Raw genomic sequence first — 18039 nt, forward strand, 5'->3', positions numbered from 1 at the left:
AAACCCTCCACTGCACGGGCCGGGCCATGGACGTCAGCTGACAGCCTCAGTGTCTGCATCATGCTGGTTCTGGAGAAGGTGGTGTGTACGGTCCCGGTCAGAGTTTTAGTTAATTCAAGTGGGGACAAGGGACTGGCCAATGGAGCTTCTGCTCTTCTGGAGAAAAGACAGCAAATTCTGAGACACTTACAGCTTCACAAGAGAAGGAGGGACCTTGAGTCAGCTTAAAGGGAAGCAAAACTCGAGATCAAATTAACAGAGACGTGAAAACTGGAGGCCACCAGTGAAGAACTGGAAAACCTCAGATCTCAACTCAGGCCGGAAAGAGAGACGTTGAGAAAAGATGTGAAGGAAGAGAAAGCTAACCGCTTAGAACAAGACGACCTGGTGGCCAGAGGAGCATGACCTGGAGCCTCCTGGGGACGTGTCCAGCTGGGAGCAGCTGAAGGGAGTGGCCTCGGAAGCCCATCAGGAGATGTATGGCCGCAGACAGCAAGGAAGGCTCCCTGAGTCGCGGGATCCGCCCTCACCCACGCACCCCAGACAGAACGGGCAATTCTGGAGGCCCAGGGCCCACCTGAGGTCACATGGCTGTGCACCAGCTCAGGTGGACGTGTGACGGAGGTGACTCTCCTGGGGACAGCATCACACAGACGCACTCTGTTCAGACAGAAATGTAGTTATTTCGTGAGCAGATTGTCTCCTGTTCTCCGAGTTCTGGACGCCGTACGGAGGGCTCACGGTTAACATTTCTGCCCAACCCCCCACCACGGTGACCCGCACAGAGTTTGCCTGAGCAGCTGACGTCACTGGAGACATTTGGGACATAACGTCCACTGAGCGAGGGCTGCGCTCACTCTGCGATGAGATGTGAATGCTGAGCTGACCAGTCCAGGCTGGAAGAAAGCCCTGCTCACGAGCTCAGTGTAAGCAAGGCCCGGCCCGAGACGGGTCAGCAGGAGAGGCCGGGCGGGGGACACTGTGCGGGACGCCACCCACCCCCAGGAGACCGGCCCCAGCCGTCCAGGTCTTGAGCACGGGGCCCGGCCTCTCTGTGCCCACCCTGCTCCCGCTGCTGAAAGGCTCCCTCGCTCCCGCCTGGCCCTCGCCCTGCGCTGGGGCAGCCTCTCTGGACTCAGCCCCGGCTCCCCGTGCGCACCTGCAGCAGGTGTGCAGAGCCTCTGTGCCCTCTCCTGGGAGGGATCCGCACCCTCGCAGTGAGGTCTCCACGTGGAAGATCCGGGGCTGTCGATTTTGCTCTCAGTCCTGGGGGGGTTGTTATAGCAACAATCAGGGCCCAGGGCTGGAGCTCAGACAGGAACATCAGAGCACAAGGGAAGCAGGACAGAGCTCCAGACGTGGCCATGTCAAATTGGCCTCTTCTTGCCTTGAAGGGATATTTCCTGAAGGTTTGGGGCCTTCAAAAGCTGTTTGGCTCCCCACATGTTCCAGAGAAGAGAATCTATTATTTGTTCAAAAACACGTTTCCAGTACTGACATGGAGTCGTGTTAGAAGCCCTGCAGGAAGGCTAGCCCAGCTATTTGTGAGATAATGACAGGGCTGAGCGCTCTAAGGCTCAAACCTGTCATCACACTGATTTTCCTCCTGGAAAGCTGCTCCGTCGATGAGGGTACAGCCGGGGCAGACCACCAGCACCTCGCTGGGGGCAGAGGGATCTACGGGTCTACCCCCCGAGCCCCTCGGGACATGACCCACACCAGCCCCCGGCTTGTGCAAGGATGGCACATGCTGCCCCCGGGGTGGGGACTGTGCCCTGGGGCCAGGGCCAATCCAGCTGTCAGAGAAGCAGAGGGCATCCAATTCCTGTGGGGGTGAGAGCCGCTGCACCCGCTTGTCTGCACCCCTCCCTTCCCACGACCTCACACTCCTGCCCGCCATCTCCTCTAAGCCTCGAAACAGCAGATTTTGGTGACATTCCAGGAGGATTCGCAATGGAATTGGAGGAGGGGCTGTATGGGATGAGCTGTTTCCCTCCAAACTTACATGTTGACGCCCTAACCCCCAGGACCCCAGAATGTCATTGAATTCAGACATAAGGTCTTTAAAGAGGTAATCAAGCTGAAAGGGGTCACCAGGGAGGGGGCTAATCCAATCCGAGCGCTGTCATGGCCATAAGAGACTAGGACACAGACAGGGACAGATATGAGGGCACAGTGAGGAGATGGCCCTCAAAGAGACCTTGATCTTGGGCCCCCAGCCTCCAGAACTCAGACAAGGGATGTCAGATGCTGAAGCCACCATGGCAAACCCACACGGGCCCAGAGCCAGACCCTTCTGACCCTCCCTCCAGGCCGGCCAATGCCTCACAGGGCAGCCATCCAACAAACGATGGTCCGGCGGCCAGGACAACCTAGTAGGACCTGGCTGTTCCTTCATGCTGGGCTCTGGGCCGCGGGTTTCCAACATCTGCTCTCCTCAACCCTCTGCTAACAGGCGGATTATCCCGATTTCACCAAAGGTAACTCTAGGAGGAGTTACACGTCTCACCTGAAAGCTGAGTCCAGTGTCCAGGACTGACTGGTCACGGCCAACTTCACTCCGCTATCTGTGACCACACCTAGGAATACAAGCCAACCCACCCCAGGGGAGAAGGGGCCCAGAGGCCGGCACCCACCCCATTCGGCGCCTCCGAACTGTTCCTGCCGTTTCCACATAGCAGCACCTCCACTGCATTTCTCACAGTTTCTCTTCACAGGGTTTTATTTTTGCTGATACATAAACCCTGCAGAGTCACCTCCGATGCGCCAAGATGAATGGGCTCAGGAAACACCCCAAGTTAAGCACAGAATGGGGCTCAGACTCTGCTCCAACACGGCCAGGCGTCTCTCGTCTTCAGAGAGACACCCACGAAAACTCCCACCACGTAACAGCACCTCACCTCTCAGACTGTTTGCCACTGGACCCTGAAGGCAGAGCACCAGAAAAGCACGCACGCTCACACTGGCGGTGAGAAACTGAGCAGTGTGCCAGCCGGGGAAGAAACATGGCTGCACCTGGTGAGAACATCTACACTTACCATCTGAATCTATGCCTCCACCTCTTAGAACCTATCTCAGACACACCGTCAAAAACTATGAGAAATTGTATGTTCAAGGGTATGTATTACAGCCCTAGTCACAATAACTAAAGGCTGGAAACAACCCAGTTGTCCATCAACATGGAGACCATTGAGTAAACTGTGGTACATCCACAAAATAGAGACCTGTGTGGCTGTAAAGAGATACAAGGAATACCACTATTTACTATAGGGCGTTTTTTCCAGATGCAGGTAAAAAGAAAGAATAAAAGACTCAATGGAGGGCTTCCCTGGTGGCGCAGTGGTTGAGAGTCCGCCTGCCGATGAAGGGGACACGGGTTCGTGCCCCGGTCCGGGAAGATCCCACGTGCCGCGGAGCGGCTGGGCCCGTGAGCCATGGCCGCTGAGCCTGCGCGTCCGGAGCCTGTGCTCCGCAGCGGGAGAGGCCATAACAGTGAGAGGCCCGCGTACAGCAAAGAAAAAAAAAGTATCTGAAGAAATCCTGGCTGCAACATTTTAAAGTTTGATGAAACTCACAAACTGGGTAAGTTCAACAGGCCTCACACGAGACAAACGAGGGAAACCGCTGCAGCAAACTGCCAAAAAGCAGCGACTTTCTATAAAAATTCTAAAAGCAGCCAGAGAAAATAGACAGCCTACATAAAGTGAAACAAAGATAATACAGCTATAACTGCCAACTTCTCATCAGAAACAAGGCCGACTGGAAGAATTTACCACCAGCAGATTTTGGCAGAACAAGAAATGCTAACGGAAGTTCCTGAAGCTAAACTGTTTAAAGCAAAAATAACGATGGACTTGATGGCGTACCTGGAAGTGAGGGGGTACGGAGGAGGTTTCTCCCCCACCTCGATGGCAGCCCCCTTCCTTATCCTGGGAACCTGGGTCTGTGGCCTCCATCCAGGGCCGTCCATAGTTATTCATCCTCAGGGGCGTGGTGAGTAGTTCTTGGGCCCAAAAAATGAGATGAAAACTTGGGATCATACCAGGAGTCCGCTCCACTTGGGAGTTACCATGAATGAAGTAAAGAAAGGCCCTTGGGCGGTGGGCGGGCTCCATGCAGCCCTGGGCCCAGCAGCAGCTTCCCCTCTTTCTGCAGGTGACCCCACCCCGTGAGGAAACAGCGCAGAGCACCCGGCTGTGACAGCCTGTGTGGTGTGTGTGTGAACACTGGAGTTCTGACCTCACACAGCGCCCGGGGGCTGACATCTGAGGGGCCCTGAGAACAAGCCTCACTCTGGAGGAAAGTGATTAGCATTCGAGGGACCCCAACCAAATGCCCACTCTCAACAGTAAGTTCTCCAGATATAACCTACAGACCAGCACCAGGAGGGCCGCTCAGAAACAGGAGAGCTGTTATGAGTAACTTTCCAACACTGAGTATTTTTTGTGGGTGGGAAAGAGAACCCCATGGGAGCCACATCCTCACCAAGGGGGCTGGGCATCGGACACAGGGCGTGACCTGGAGTCTGGAAGCTGTGTGGGCCCCAAGCTCCCACACACCAAGGTCTTTTCACAGTTCCTGGACGCACAAACAGTGGGACACCCAGTTCTGCGGGACGTCTCTCCTCCCTGCAGAGCAATAACTAGCTGCACCTGGAACAGAGTTCAAACGGGATCAAAACTCAGCCTGCGAGACTGGGAGAGGGATGTGAAGCTGCACCCTAGAGCCCCCCCACTGAAGCCCGGCTGTATCCTGGCCTCTGGATGCCGTGAGATACCCTGCCTTGGGTACCCCACCCATCCCCTTGTAGGCTCACAAAACTGGAGCTGGCCTTTGTTCCCTGCAGACTAAGAGGCCTATAGCATGCCTTCCTCCGCTGCACAGAGTAGAGCACCGAGGGCAAAGCTGCAGGGTGTAGAGCAGCCCAGCCCTGTAGGTGCTCCCCAAGTGTGGCAGGAGCACAGTGCATGACAGCTGAGGGCAAAGGGCTGGTAAGCCCGCTAAGGAGGATGGATTTTATACTCAGGGTAACAGGAGTCAGCAAAGGGTTTCCAACAGGAGGGCAGCTGTGCTGAACAGGGAGTAGGCTGGAGGGGAAGGTGGAGACGGGGGTCCAGCTACATGCTATTCCAATGGCTGAAGCCAACATGGCCACAAGAAGATGCTACAGGGGAGGGTGAGTACGTGAGGGTGCAAGAGGCAGGGAAAAGTCTCCGATGCCCCTAAGTCTCTGACCCATATCCCAGGGGGGTGACCCAGAGCCACCGCTGCACTCCGCCCCTGATGCCTTGCTCCTGGGAGGCCTCCATCCCTCCACCATCTCTGCAGCAGCAAATCACTTTCCCATTTACTCAGCGAGCCCCCACCCCCTTCTCTGAAGCCCTGAGCAATTTATTGGGTCTTTAACAGCATCTACTGTTTCTATAAATGCTTAGCAATGTTTTTGATTGTGAGACAGAAGGAAAAGAGGAGAGAAGTGGATGTGAATGCGAATGAGGATGGCGCATTCTCCATCACAGAGGGCCGGCCACTGGGCATGGGAGGCTCCAATGAATCATAGGTCCTGATTCCTCGGACTCTTTAATGCAAACAGGAAGAGCACATGCCCTTCCAGGGGCCAACTGGGCAGCTTTCAACAGGACAACATGAGCACCATCAAGCCTAGACAGGGGGAATGAGTTCCCTCACTCCCTGGAGCCCCAGCTGAGCTCTCCCTCTAGCGGGTGGGCGGCTGGCCCTAAGGGGAGCTACTGAGGATCTGGTCCAGCCCTCAGCAGCCTCGGCTCCTGGGAGGCACTAGAGGGTGATTTTTAAAAAAAACTGTTCACATATTAAGATACAGGGAAGTCGTTCTGGCTTATATATGAATTAACTTAAATTTGATGCTAACTAAAACAGCCTGTTTGTGGCCTATCAAACATACATTGTTCATCTGCTTTAATTATTAGAAAAATAGGACACATTGACCAGAAGTAAAGAATGTCCATGTTAAAAAAAAAAAAAAAAAGATTAAATGGCGCTCTTCCTGGGACGCCAATGCTGGTCCTCCTTTGATGATAAGAAGCCCTTCCTAGGCGCCAAGGCCATACTGATTCGCTGTGTAGGTGCTGATCTGTTCTTTTTATTAAAACCTTGAAGAAATGTTATCTGACTTGTTTAATGTTCTTTGATCTGACGAAATATAAAACTGTGCTGAAAATCATGCTTATCCGGAGCAGTTCCTCAGGGAAACCTGGTAAGCGGGCTTCTGGGCTAGTCCTCAGCTTGGCTCAAATAAAACTCTTTTCTATAATTATTATAGATTGTTTATCGATTACTTTCGTTGACAAGGGCCTCGGCCTCTCATTTAGAAATGCTGTGTTGTTCTTCAAAGGCGCCCCTCTGGGGGTTCATATTTAAAGACGACGGAAATCAACACGAAAGGGTCGCTGACTTTAGTGAGTCTATTTCTTTTCTCTTCCATTTTTCACATTGACATAACGCCAGACTCAGAAAGGCTGAGAACAGCGCACACCCCCGCCGCATCTCCAGCCCAGCTCCTCCGCGTTCACACGCCGCCTCGCCGTTTGGCCCGGGGGCGAGGATCCCTCCCGCTTCTCCGGTGGGGGCGGCGCTGGGGAGCCCTGCGCCCCGACCCTCCCGATGCCCCCGCCCCATTGGCGCCCTCGGACCCGCCGAAATCCCAGCGCCCGGACCCCCGCGGGGTACGCCGGGAGGACGGCGCAGGCAGGTGACGTCACGCCGCGCCACTCACGCAGGCGTACGCGCGTGCGCGGCGGCGGCGGGACTACGCTTCCCAGGGGGGCGCGCGGCGCGCCCACTTCCGGCGGGCGGCGCGGGCCCGGAAGCGGCGCACCGGCGAATCCAGCAGCGACAGGTCGTCGGCGGCGGCGGCGGCGGCGGCGGCGGAGCTGCGAGGCGGGCCGGGCCGGGCGGCGGCGGCGGCGGCGGCGGCGGCGGCGGCGGCGCCGCCGCCATGTGGAGCGGCCGCAGCTCCTTCACCAGCCTGGTCGTGGGCGTGTTCGTGGTGTATGTGGTGCACACCTGCTGGGTCATGTATGGCATTGTCTACACCCGCCCATGCGCCGGCGACGGCAACTGCATCCAGCCCTACCTGGCGCGGAGGCCCAAGCTGCAGGTGAGCGCGGGCCTTCGCACCTGACCTCTGATCTCGGGCTGGGTGGGGCCGGGCCCTTCGCACCTGAACCTGACCGGGTCTGGGCTGAGACCTCTCTTCCGCGCCCCCGAATCCTAAAGCTCCTGACCCCGCACGCTGGCCCCCGTACCCCTCTTCACCCCATCACAAGGCGTACAGCGTCCCTGTACCCCTGCCCCGTTCATCAGCCAGCCACACACTTTAGCAGTTTGTTCCTTTGCAGCAGGTGCGTCCCGGAACCTCCTGTCACCGGCCGAAGTTGTGTCCCTTGGGGAGTTAAGATGCACCTTTCCCTGGGTGGCTGGTCAGATCTCTGTGTGCTTTCTGCCAGGGGCCTTGCCCAGCTGACTTTCTTGACGTCTTTTCCAGCTCAGCGTGTACACCGCCACACGGTCCAACCTGGGTGCCGAGAACAACGTGGACCTGGTCTTGAACGTGGAGGACTTTGACGTGGAGTCCAAATTTGAAAGGTATGCTTGTGGACAGGGTGACAGGGAGGCATCATTGACGTTGAGATTGTTGACAGGTCAGCGTCTTGCACGTGAGGAGGGTGCCACAGCGTCACCAGCCGTCTCGTGCACGGTAGCGCGTTTTCATTGCAGGTGTGTGTGACACACCCACAAGCAGACTTTGTTTTACTTGAAAGTAGCAGACGCCGAGTTTGTCCTTTAGGAAGCATCTTACCCAGCGTCTGACAGCTGTGGGATACGGTGCGGCCCTGGGGAGCTCCCATAGGAGCGGGGGCTATGGTGGGCACTCTACCTGGGGAGCAGAGCTTACACACGCAGTTTCCCACAGAAAACAACTTGTGTTTTCCTGGCGGAAGTGGTTCAGTTATGTCGTCTAGAAGGGAAAAGGAAAGGGGAAGGAGGGAAGAACTTAGCAGAAAGTCGTAATTTGAGTGAAATGTAACTTTGCAACAGAGCAAGCAATATAAACGTTGACATCTGTAGAGTGATTTTTTGAAGCTGTATTTAATCTGTGGTTCTAGTTTCTTAAATTCCAGCAAGTTTAATTTTAAAGATGATGTGTTTGTCCCCAGTTTTCTTCCCTCTTGGGTGTCTGGGAGGCGTCAGAGTGAGCACCGGGGTGCATGGTGTCTTGCAGGATACACATCCTCTAGCCGCTATGGGGGCGGGGCGCACACACGTTTGGTGTTGGCCCCCTTAGCACCCAGAATGCAGGCGTTTCAGCTCTTGGGCAGCTGCCGTGCTTTCAGGGTGTGTTCCATAAATGTGCGCACTCAGGACTTCAGTAACATCCAGGTAGCTGGGTCTTGTTTTTAGTATTTCTCAGCTAAAATTAGGTGGTTTTGGTTTGAAACGACATTTTTTATAGAAATATTTGCATAGTCTCCACTCTGTGTGCACACACAGCATAATGTGTACATGGTTGAAATCATCATTTGTTTTGTTGTAGGACGGTCAATGTTTCTGTTCCAAAGAAAACCAGGAACAACGGGACGCTGTATGCCTACATCTTCATCCATCACGCCGGCGTCCTGCCCTGGCACGACGGGAAGCAGGTGCACCTGGTGAGCCCGCTGACCACCTACATGGTCCCCAAACCGGAAGAGGTCAACCTGCTCACTGGGGAATCTGCCACGCAGGTGAGTGGTGCCGGCTGAAGGAAACCCGCTGACCCCCTTGTAGTTCACACACACGTGTCTGCACGTACAGTTTGCATCTGGCGCTAGACTGACTGCTGGGAAGTGAAGCGGTCAGATGTTATTGGCACATACGTTTTCAGCTCAGTAACTTCTCGTGGGCTTGCAGATAAATTTATGTCAAATGAGTGACGTGCAGTTTAAGTGTTCAGTGATTTTTGGTTTTTATTTTTTCTGGCTGTGCCGTGTGGCACGCCGGGATCTTAGTTCCCCAACCAGGGGTCGAACCCGTGCCCCTTATAGTGGAAGCGTGGAGTCTTAACCACTGGATCGCCAGGGAAGCCTGTTCAGTGACTTTCTTTACCCAGATTCCTTCTCGGGCCACAGGACCTCTCAGCCCCCAGAGAGCGTGTGTGCACCCAGTGGGTCCAGGGCAGCCCCTTCTGCAGAGCTCAGCTACAGTCAGAACTTAGAGTTGGGAGACACTGCACTGTGTGTAGGACAGGACAATGCTTGAATATTTATTCTGAGGATATAACTCAAAATTAGGAAAAAAGTGTGTGTGCAGATTGTATCTTGTACACCCATAGAAAGCTGTACGTACAGGGAAAGGCCGGAGATTGAATACGCGGTCATTACCGCAGTGGAGGGTGGGACAGAGGGATCCTGGTATTCGGGTCCACGCTGAATGCAAGGGAAGTCATCCACGCCAGGGGCGGCAGCTCTCCAGGATGTGTCTGCAGCTGTCTCATGTGTGTCCTTGGAAAGACCCCTCAGTTCTCTTTCCTTGGGGACCGCACGACACTGCCTCATGGGCCTTTCTGGGGTGCCGGGCGGTGGTGTGAAGGGTGGAAGGAGTCTCTGGAACTTACAGGTGCTGAATAAACGTTAGCTATCGCTACTCCTTGGGAGGCTGTTTTTAGTGTAACTGTTAGTGCTAAATTGTAGCTTTAGGGAGGAGATAAATATTAATAGAATGACACGGTTCACAGAGCTTCTCAGTTAGATCTGAAATCAAGATTTCCCTGCCGGGCAGAGTTTGTTTCTGAGTTCAGTAGCTTTAGGCTTGTTCTCTAGACATGGACATGCCCCTTTCCAGACAGCGGGGTGGAGCTGGTTTAGAAGCGTCTCCCTTCAGCCTCCTTGCAAGGGCGGGGCTCTCAGCTCCAGCACCTCCTGAAAATGTGCCGGAGGCTCGTCCTCGGAATCCCTGCTCCGGACAAGGGCTCAAAACAGGAGGCAGTGAGATCCAGGACCCCACGGTGCGAAACAGCACACCCTTTGTCTTCTGTTGGGAGGAGGAGGTGCGGGTATGAGAATCGGGGAGCTGGCAGCCGTGGGTCCTCCCATATGCTCCGCTGGCCCTTCTTACGGTTGTGCTCTCGGCTTGTGGGCTGTTCCCAGATGACAGTGCCAGCACCCTGCTGCCTCAGACCCCCCCCGGGCCCCTCCCGCCCCAGCCTTGGTCTTTTCCTCTAAGTCAGTCCTTACGTGTGGCAGCAGATCGAAGCTGAGAAGAGGCCAGCGAATGCCCTGGATGAACCCGTGTCTCACTGGAGACCAAGGCTGACCCTGAACGTGATGGTGGATGACTTCGTCTTTGACGGGGCCTCCCTGCCCGCTGATGTGCATCGGTACATGAAGATGTAAGTGCTTCTGGTCTGGCCGCTGAGCTGAGGCCCAGACGGTGGGAAGGCCACCGTAGTTCACATTCACCTGCCCAGCTTTGCGCATCGCTCGTTCGCTCCCTGAGCGGACAGCAAAGGGGTGACCTGGTGGGTGGAGGGTGGAGGGATCGAGGCCAGCCAGAATCCTACAGCAGAAGGGCCGTACCTACATTCCTGAGCCCCCTCTGTGACGTGGGGCCTGGGGTGCTTCCTGGAGCACCCCAGCCTGTCCCTCCTCCCTGGGGGTCTTGGTGATCACGGCTGCCGCCAGGCTATGGAAGAGAAACGACGACACGACAGGCAGCACCTTGCCTTTTGCTCTTGGCAGAAGCTGGAGGGGAAAATGGGGAGCCTTGGTGAGACCCTGTTCCTCTGCGCCACGCACAGGAGGCTTTGTCCTGTCTGCGTCCTGTCAGCTCTGACTCCGTTACCTTTGCTTAAAAATGGATCGTTAGCTTGTTCTGTGCCCGTCACCTGCTGTCGTAAGCGTGACTGTTAAAATTGACTGACTTAGATTATCCCGGGTCTCTACGCTTCAGGGAGCCCCCCTGTGAGATCACAGCCCGTCACTGGGTCGTCACATAGCACCTAGAAATGGCTCTGCTGAGAATTGTTTCCTCCTTCGGTTTCCAGTGGGTCCTGTGGTGGTGTCGTGAGGTTTTCCCTTTTGTAAAAGTAAAATCTGATTTCTGAACACGTGATCCATTCGCACGGTTGAGTGTGAAAGGCACAGAAGGGTCATGGGGTGAAAGCCAGGCATGGAGGGCCTATGGGTGTTGGCTTCTCACTATGTCGTGGGCTGCCCCGCGTCGGCACACTCACGGCCCCTTGCTTCCCCTCGCGTCCTGAGTGGCGTCCCACTGTGCGCATGGTCCCCACCTCCTCCTGGTGGCAGCTGTGCAGGGGAAGAACGGAGCTCATGGCGCCTCTGCTGCCCTGGGGAGGCGTGTCCTGGGACTTGCGACCGGAAGCCACTGAAGATGGGGGTGGGGTGAGCTCTGTGAGGTAACCCCGCGTCTTGGGGCCGCCTTCAGTCCTGGGGGCCCGAGAGCTCGCTGTGGCCCTGAAACGGCTCCGATCCCCCAGGATCCGGCTGGGGAAGACGGTGCACTACCTGCCCATCCTGTTCATCGATCAGCTCAGCAGCCGGGTCAAGGACCTCACGGTGAGTAGCCAGGGCTCCCTCAGGCCTGTGCGCGGCTTGGCCACTCGGGCGGGCCCCCAGCTCCTGCCCAGGAGGCGCCAGCGCCCAGGGCTGTGGTCATGAGAGGCGCGCGGGGCCCGGGTGGTGGGCGGGAGGTCAGGGTGCCAGGGCTTCCTGGGGGAGTGCCCTGCCGGGGCTGCGAAGACAGCTGGCGCCCCACAGGAGGAAAGAGCAGGGGAGACGCGGCCTTGGGTCCGGGCAGAGCAGCGTGCGTGGGGCTGGGCTCTCACGGTGCCCTCCCCGCAGGTCATCAACCGCTCCACCACCGAGCTGCCCCTCACCGTGTCCTACGACAAGATCTCACTGGGGCGGCTGCGCTTCTGGATCCACATGCAGGATGCCGTATTCTCGCTGCAGCAGTTCGGTGAGGCCGCCGGGCGGGTGCCCCAGGTTCAGGGGTTCAGTCCCGCCCGGGAGCCCCGGAGCCCGGCTTCCATTCCGCCTGTGAGATCGCCCGCCTTGAAGGGGCATGCTTGGCCCGCGGAGCTCTCCCTGCTGATGCGGTGTAGCCTGGCCAGGGCTCTGGCGTGGGGCTGGTGGCGTCCGTCTCACGCAGGGCCTTTGCAGGGTTTTCGGAGAGGGACGCTGACGAGGTGAAGGGGATTCTCGTCGACACCAACTTGTATCTCCTGGCGCTGACCTTCTTTGTGGCCGCGCTCCACGTGAGTGGCCCCGGCGCCCGCTCGGGAGGGGCTCTGCGCCCCGGGCGCCCACCAGCTGAGGGACCTGGGGCTTCATCCACTGCTCTTGGAAGCTGTTTTGGAAACAAATCCAAAACCAGTGAGATCAGCGAATGACTTTGCAAAATAAGTGCTTCCCGTGGGAGGCATGGTGTGGCAGTTCAGAGAGGGACGGACCAGCCCTGCCGGCAGAATCCCCATTAGACACCGCGGCTGGCGGCCCCTGGGGAAAGCAGCCTGGGGGCTCGGGGGCAGGGGGCCGGGGTGAGGCCGCGAGGTACCGGCGCCAAGCCGCAGCCGGCTCCCAGGGCCTAGGAACTGGCCTCCAGTGAAGCCGAATCTCTCCAGAGCTGTGCTGGGAGACACGGGTGTTACTGAAAGGCCAGCATCTCACGTCGAGCCCGGGCTTGTCTACACAGCTTGAGGGTCTCATCGCTGTCCTGTCTTCTTTCCAGCTGCTTTTTGATTTCCTAGCGTTTAAAAATGACATCAGTTTCTGGAAGAAAAAGAAGAGCATGACCGGAATGTCCACCAAAGCAGGTAGGTGCTCTGAGAACTGCCCCCGCCCTCAGGGCCTGTCCCGCCGCTGGCGATACAGGCAGGTGATAAAGCTCGTTTGGAAACCTACAGTTTGCGATCGCCCGTGGCCAACGTGGCTCTTGTTCGGGAGGGGCTTTCAGATCCCCTGTGGTAGCAGCCCGGGAGGGTGCTGTGTCCGCGGTCGTGGTGAGTGCCACGGAAGCCAGGGAGCACGGAGGGCAGGCGACATGGAGGCCGGTTCTCAGCGCCCGTCTGTGGCAGTTCACAGTCTTGCTTGGCTCCCAAGCTGGTTCTCCTGCAGGAAACGGTTCTTTTTCTCCTGCAGAAGAGACACCCAAGTGGGTGCCCTGGGATGCTGGGGTGGCCCCCGAGTCCAGAGTCCGTGTCTCGGGGCCTTCTGTCGTGACATCTGGCTTCCTTGGAGGGGAGGGTCCCCCGCTGAGCCCTCCTGCGCCCTCCCCTGGCCTTTTCAGCCTGTGGCATGAGCGGGGCTTGTGGGTCCCAGGGCCTGAGCTCCCGGCGGGGAGCTCCCTACAGGGAGTGTCTCCACGGCTGCGGCATCTTCTAAAGCACAACCTGAAAGGACAAAGTGCAGCTTTTAAAGGACAGACGCAGGCTCCGCAGGGCCAGGGTGAAAGCAGGAAAGCCTGAGATTAGAGTGCAGGATCCCTGTCAGGAACCAGTTTTCTTAGCACGCCTCCTGTGCCTTTTGTGTCTGTAAATGTAACTTAACACACGTTCACCTGCCGAGGTTGCCGTCTGTCGGGGCCGTAGCCTTTTGTAGTCATTTTGCATTTCCCGTCGCCGCCTGTGGTCCGCAGTTCCTTTTCAGTGGACAGAGGGGCAGAAGCGAGCGGGGTGCCGGTGCACAGGGCAGGGGGCCGCGCCCGGGCCTCAGCGCAGCCCGTGTCTCCCCAGTGCTCTGGCGCTGCTTTAGCACCGTGGTCATCTTCCTGTTCCTGCTGGACGAGCGGACGAGCCTGCTGGTGCTGGTTCCTGCAGGCATCGGGGCTGCCATCGAGGTGAGCTGCCCGCCGGGGCGCCGGTCTGAGCGCTGTGTCTGTGGTTCCGTGGCCCAAGCGCTCGGTGTAGTCGGGACCCACATCACCGCTGAAGGAGTGGCTGCCGGCGCAGCAGCAGGGTGAGGGCGCAGCTGCCGCGGCTTCTCAGGCGGAGCTGCCGATGCCTCCACGTTTCTCATGGCCCAGAAGCCTCACCTTGTCTCGTCCATCCGTGGGATGTGCTAACACGGTGGCTGAAGCCCGTGCAGCGCTCGCTGCGCTGGACGCCGTGCGAAGCAGGACGTGTGATGCAGGGGCAGTGGAGGGGGCAGCAGGCCTCTGGCAGCACCCTGACCGGGACCCTCAGCTGCGGTCATATTCCAGTGCCCCTGCCAGTGGGCACTGGCTCACACGGCTGTCGGGTTGGGGGCTGCGCTGGTACCGCCCATCAAGGAAGTGCTGGCGGGACCCCCCCTATGGGCACTAGTCGCTCTGTGCAACCGACCTCACAGCCGTGGTGCAGGTCCCACTTTAGGGAGGGTCTTGGAGAGACCCGGCCACAGCAGGGCGTGGGGCTTGGGGTCCCCCGGGGAGCAGAAAGAAGGTGCCAGGGCGAATCTGGGGACAGGCGGGGTGGGGCGTCAGTGCAGGTGGGCGGGGGGGTGGCCCGACCAGCACCACCTCGGTGGTTCCGGGGAGGGGGTCGGGTCCACGTGGGCGCACAGGCTGGGTGGGTGTGGGCTGGAGACCGGGGGCCGTCCCGGGGCGTCCCCGACGGCAAGGTGAGGAGCAGCGGGTAGCTGAAGGGTCGGGCTGGGCTGGGGCGCGAGGGGCCCGAGCGGCCGGTGCCCTGGTCAGTCACCATCCAAGGGGTGGGTCCTGGCTTCTCCCTGGTCTTGGAGCCTGAAGTGTGGACTTTTCAACTTCTCAGCTGTGGAAAGTGAAAAAGGCCTTGAAGGTGACCGTCATCTGGAGAGGCCTGAGGCCCACATTTCAGGTAGGGACCCAGCCGCACCCTCTCGGGGATCTGTCACCTCCTGCGGCTTCTCCCAGCCCACCTTGGCGTTTCGGCCGGTCTGCTCATGCAGGCTGACTGCTGATGTGCCTCCTAGCTGCGTCCTGGTGAGATGCAGGTCACCGTGAGAGCAGGTGATCGTCACGTGTTCACGCTGACCTTCCGACCCCACGGGCAGCTTGTTACCCGCAGACCAGCAGGGAGATGCAGGGGCGTCTCGGGGCGAGTGGGCGGGTCACCGCACCTCTCTGCCGCTCTGCCCACGAGGCTCCGGGGCTCTCTGATGCGCCCGGGGTCCCCAGGCGTGGGCCCAGCACCGAGCACGCTGAGCATCATGTCCACCTCCATGACCGGACAGGACGCTGGTCGGCCAGGTTCAGGGGTGGCACTCCCCACTCCTGCGGGGGGTGATGCCACCACATGACAGCACAGTTCCTAGCCTCCCTGAGAGCTGTCCTTTGGTGTGGAGTTTCCTGGGCAGATTCGGGCAGGGGCTTGGGCGTCAGTGAGGTTTACGGTGGGGCAGCTCACTGCTTTCTGTGACGGGCCTTGGGGTTTACGACGCTCCAGGTTTCCAGGTCAAGGGCAGGTCACTCGGAGATGGGGTGCGGCTTCTCTTGATCTAAGTCAGCCCAGTGAATCCACTTTGGCTTAAGAGCAGCGTCTTCGCTGCAAAACTCAATGGAACTGGGAACAGGAAGCACAAGGCGTGCCGCACAGGCTCACGGGCCTGCCTCTGCCTCGCGTCCCACACTGCGTGGCTCGCAGGTGGGGCCATCGGGTCCTCTGCACCCCCGGCTCTGAAGCGGGGGCGCTGCCACGCCTGGGCCGAGGGTTCCTGCCTCTCAGCCTGCCGCCCTGTCCCTCCTTGCATGGTGGCCAAGCTGAGCCCAGATGCCTGCCTGGTCCGCGATTTAACGTGGTTGTACTGAATTTCGTTGCAGTTTGGCACTTACAGTGAATCTGAAAGGAAGACGGAGGAGTATGACACTCAGGTGAGCGGTGGTCTGGGGCATGCATGCCTCCCTGGAGGTGGTGTCCTGGCGGCAGCCGTCCCCGTGGAGAAGCTGTGTCCTGGAGCCGAGACCCCCTGCTTGCCTGCCTGCCTGCCTGCCTGCCTGCCTGGGGTTCCTGACCCGCGAGGGAGGCCGGGGGCTCCTGTTTCCCAGCCCCTGCGGGCGCCCGTGCTGAATCCTATACCACCAGGAGATATTTCATTCCCGGTGGGCAGCTGTGGGGCTGCGAGCTGAGCCTGTGTCCCTGAGACGTGGTGACCCCGCAGGCTCTGCGTCCTAGGCCATCAGACTCCCGCTGCCGAGGGGAGCTGTGGTTTTCAGTTTGATATGATACACGTTTCCCGAGCAGGGATGATTTTATTTTCTGGTTTAATGGGCATCAACTGCATTCCAGTTTTTATTGGGTTTTTGGTAAAGTTCAAATCAGAGTTAAGGGTGATACACTGCGTTAGTTGGAAGGCAGCCCTAAACTCGGAGTTCTGGGAGCATTTCATCAGAGTTCTTTGCAAGACGTTTCGTCGTTTCTCTGCCCTGGGTCGGTCTGTCAGCTTGGCTGTTTCCCACGGGCCGGTATTGTTACTGTTATCACTGCTGTGCGGTCTTCGTGGTGGACGTTCTGTGGGGTTTGCACAAACGCTCACTGACGCACATCCTCCTCACAGACTAGCTTCGCTGCCCTAAACGTTCTGGGTGTTTCCCCTTTTTTGTGAGTTCCATCAAGGAAGTTTCCGCAGGTTTGATGGTGGACTCCCACTGGACGTTTTCTGTTCCCCGTAGGCCATGAAATACTTGTCGTATCTCCTTTACCCTCTCTGCATCGGGGGCGCCGTCTATTCTCTGCTGAACGTCAGATATAAGAGGTAGGACGTCACCTTTGCTACTCTTCAGCTGGAGCCCAGGGTCACTGACGGGGCCGGCAGTGGGGCCGGCACTGGGACGCCCCTCGGCCGCAGGCCTGAGCCTGCCCGCCGCTGCTGGCTCTGCGCGGCCCTCTCTGGTCCTTGCGGGGTCGGGAACACTCACGGGAGCAGGGCTCGGGCTTGAACACACTGCCCGGGCCCACAGGGGCCGAAGCGTCCACGGGCGTCCGTGGTTTCCCATCTCACTGGAAGTCGTGAAGGAAAGTCGGTAGGTGCCGAGTCTCTGCCCTCACCTCGGTGAGGGCTCCTGGGAAGCCGCTCCCCGTGCAGGTCGCCCCCGGCCAGCCCGCAGGGTCCCGGGACTGGAGAGCAGAGCCCAGCCCCGGTGCTGGCGCTGGAGAGCGTGAGGGCGTGTGTGGGGTTCGGCGGTTAGCAGAGACTAGCGCTGGGGTCTGCGGCCTCCGCCATCACCCGCTCCTCCCTTCCAGCTGGTACTCCTGGTTGGTCAGCAGCTTCGTCAATGGTGAGTCCTGGGTCTCCCGTCTCAGATTCGGCGTTTACAGCGGGTCGCTCTGTCCCGCCGCTGCGTGGCCCGGTGTGCTGAGAGGTCCCCGTCAGGCCCCGCCCTGCCCCGTGTTCTCTCTGGGCCCTGTGTTGCCTGCTGGGCCTGCGGGACTGGCCGTGGGCGGTGTGCTGTCCGTGGAATGGTTGGGTGCGGGCAGTGAACCCCGCTGCCTTAGGGCACGCTGGAGCCTCAGCCCCCGGCCCCGTGTCCTGGGAGGAGCGCCCACCCACTAGGCTCGTCCTGACCGCGCGGCCGCTCTGCAGGCGGACAGGGCCGGGCTCGCGGGCTGCCGCGTTCACCGGGAGTGGGCAGGGGCGCTGTCTCTCAGCCCCGCGGGCGGGAGGCGGGTGGTTCACCGCGGACGGTGCTCTCGGGCGTGGGGGGTCAGGTGGTCGTGAAGCCCGGGGGGGGGGGGGGCGGCCGCGGGCCCGAGCTCGGCGCGTCCCCACGCCGCACCTGCCTCCTCAGGGGTCTACGCCTTCGGCTTCCTATTCATGTTACCCCAGCTTTTCGTGAACTACAAGGTAAGACGCGCCGCCCCCCGCGTCCCCGCGCCCCCCCACCGCGTCCCCGGGCCGCCCCTGACGTACTCCGTCCCGTCCCCAGATGAAGTCGGTGGCTCACCTGCCCTGGAAGGCCTTCACCTATAAGGTCAGTGCCTCGCCTGCACAGGGCCCTCAGGGACTTGCCGTCAGGCGGGGCCGTGCGTCAGGCGGCCCTTCTGTGGAA

At 58.9% G+C, this 18039-nt stretch overlaps 1 protein-coding gene across 1 annotated transcript in view; it reads left to right on the forward strand.

Moving 5' to 3' along the window:
- The first annotated feature begins 6976 nt into the window (after window positions 1-6976).
- Window positions 6977-18039, forward strand: part of CLPTM1L (CLPTM1 like) — a 12417-nt gene continuing 1354 nt past the window's right edge. The window contains exons 1-15 of the mRNA XM_007471908.1: window positions 6977-7138; window positions 7526-7626; window positions 8576-8765; window positions 10263-10408; window positions 11516-11594; window positions 11880-11997; window positions 12201-12295; window positions 12769-12853; window positions 13772-13875; window positions 14786-14851; window positions 15814-15864; window positions 16663-16745; window positions 17234-17268; window positions 17779-17834; window positions 17917-17961. Of these exons, the coding sequence (XP_007471970.1) occupies window positions 6977-7138; window positions 7526-7626; window positions 8576-8765; window positions 10263-10408; window positions 11516-11594; window positions 11880-11997; window positions 12201-12295; window positions 12769-12853; window positions 13772-13875; window positions 14786-14851; window positions 15814-15864; window positions 16663-16745; window positions 17234-17268; window positions 17779-17834; window positions 17917-17961 (1416 nt within the window). The remainder of the gene's footprint in view (window positions 7139-7525; window positions 7627-8575; window positions 8766-10262; window positions 10409-11515; window positions 11595-11879; window positions 11998-12200; window positions 12296-12768; window positions 12854-13771; window positions 13876-14785; window positions 14852-15813; window positions 15865-16662; window positions 16746-17233; window positions 17269-17778; window positions 17835-17916; window positions 17962-18039) is intronic.

This window comes from Lipotes vexillifer, unplaced genomic scaffold, assembly GCF_000442215.2.
Source record: "Lipotes vexillifer unplaced genomic scaffold, Lipotes_vexillifer_v1.1 scaffold1063, whole genome shotgun sequence".
Lineage (NCBI taxonomy): Eukaryota > Metazoa > Chordata > Mammalia > Artiodactyla > Lipotidae > Lipotes > Lipotes vexillifer.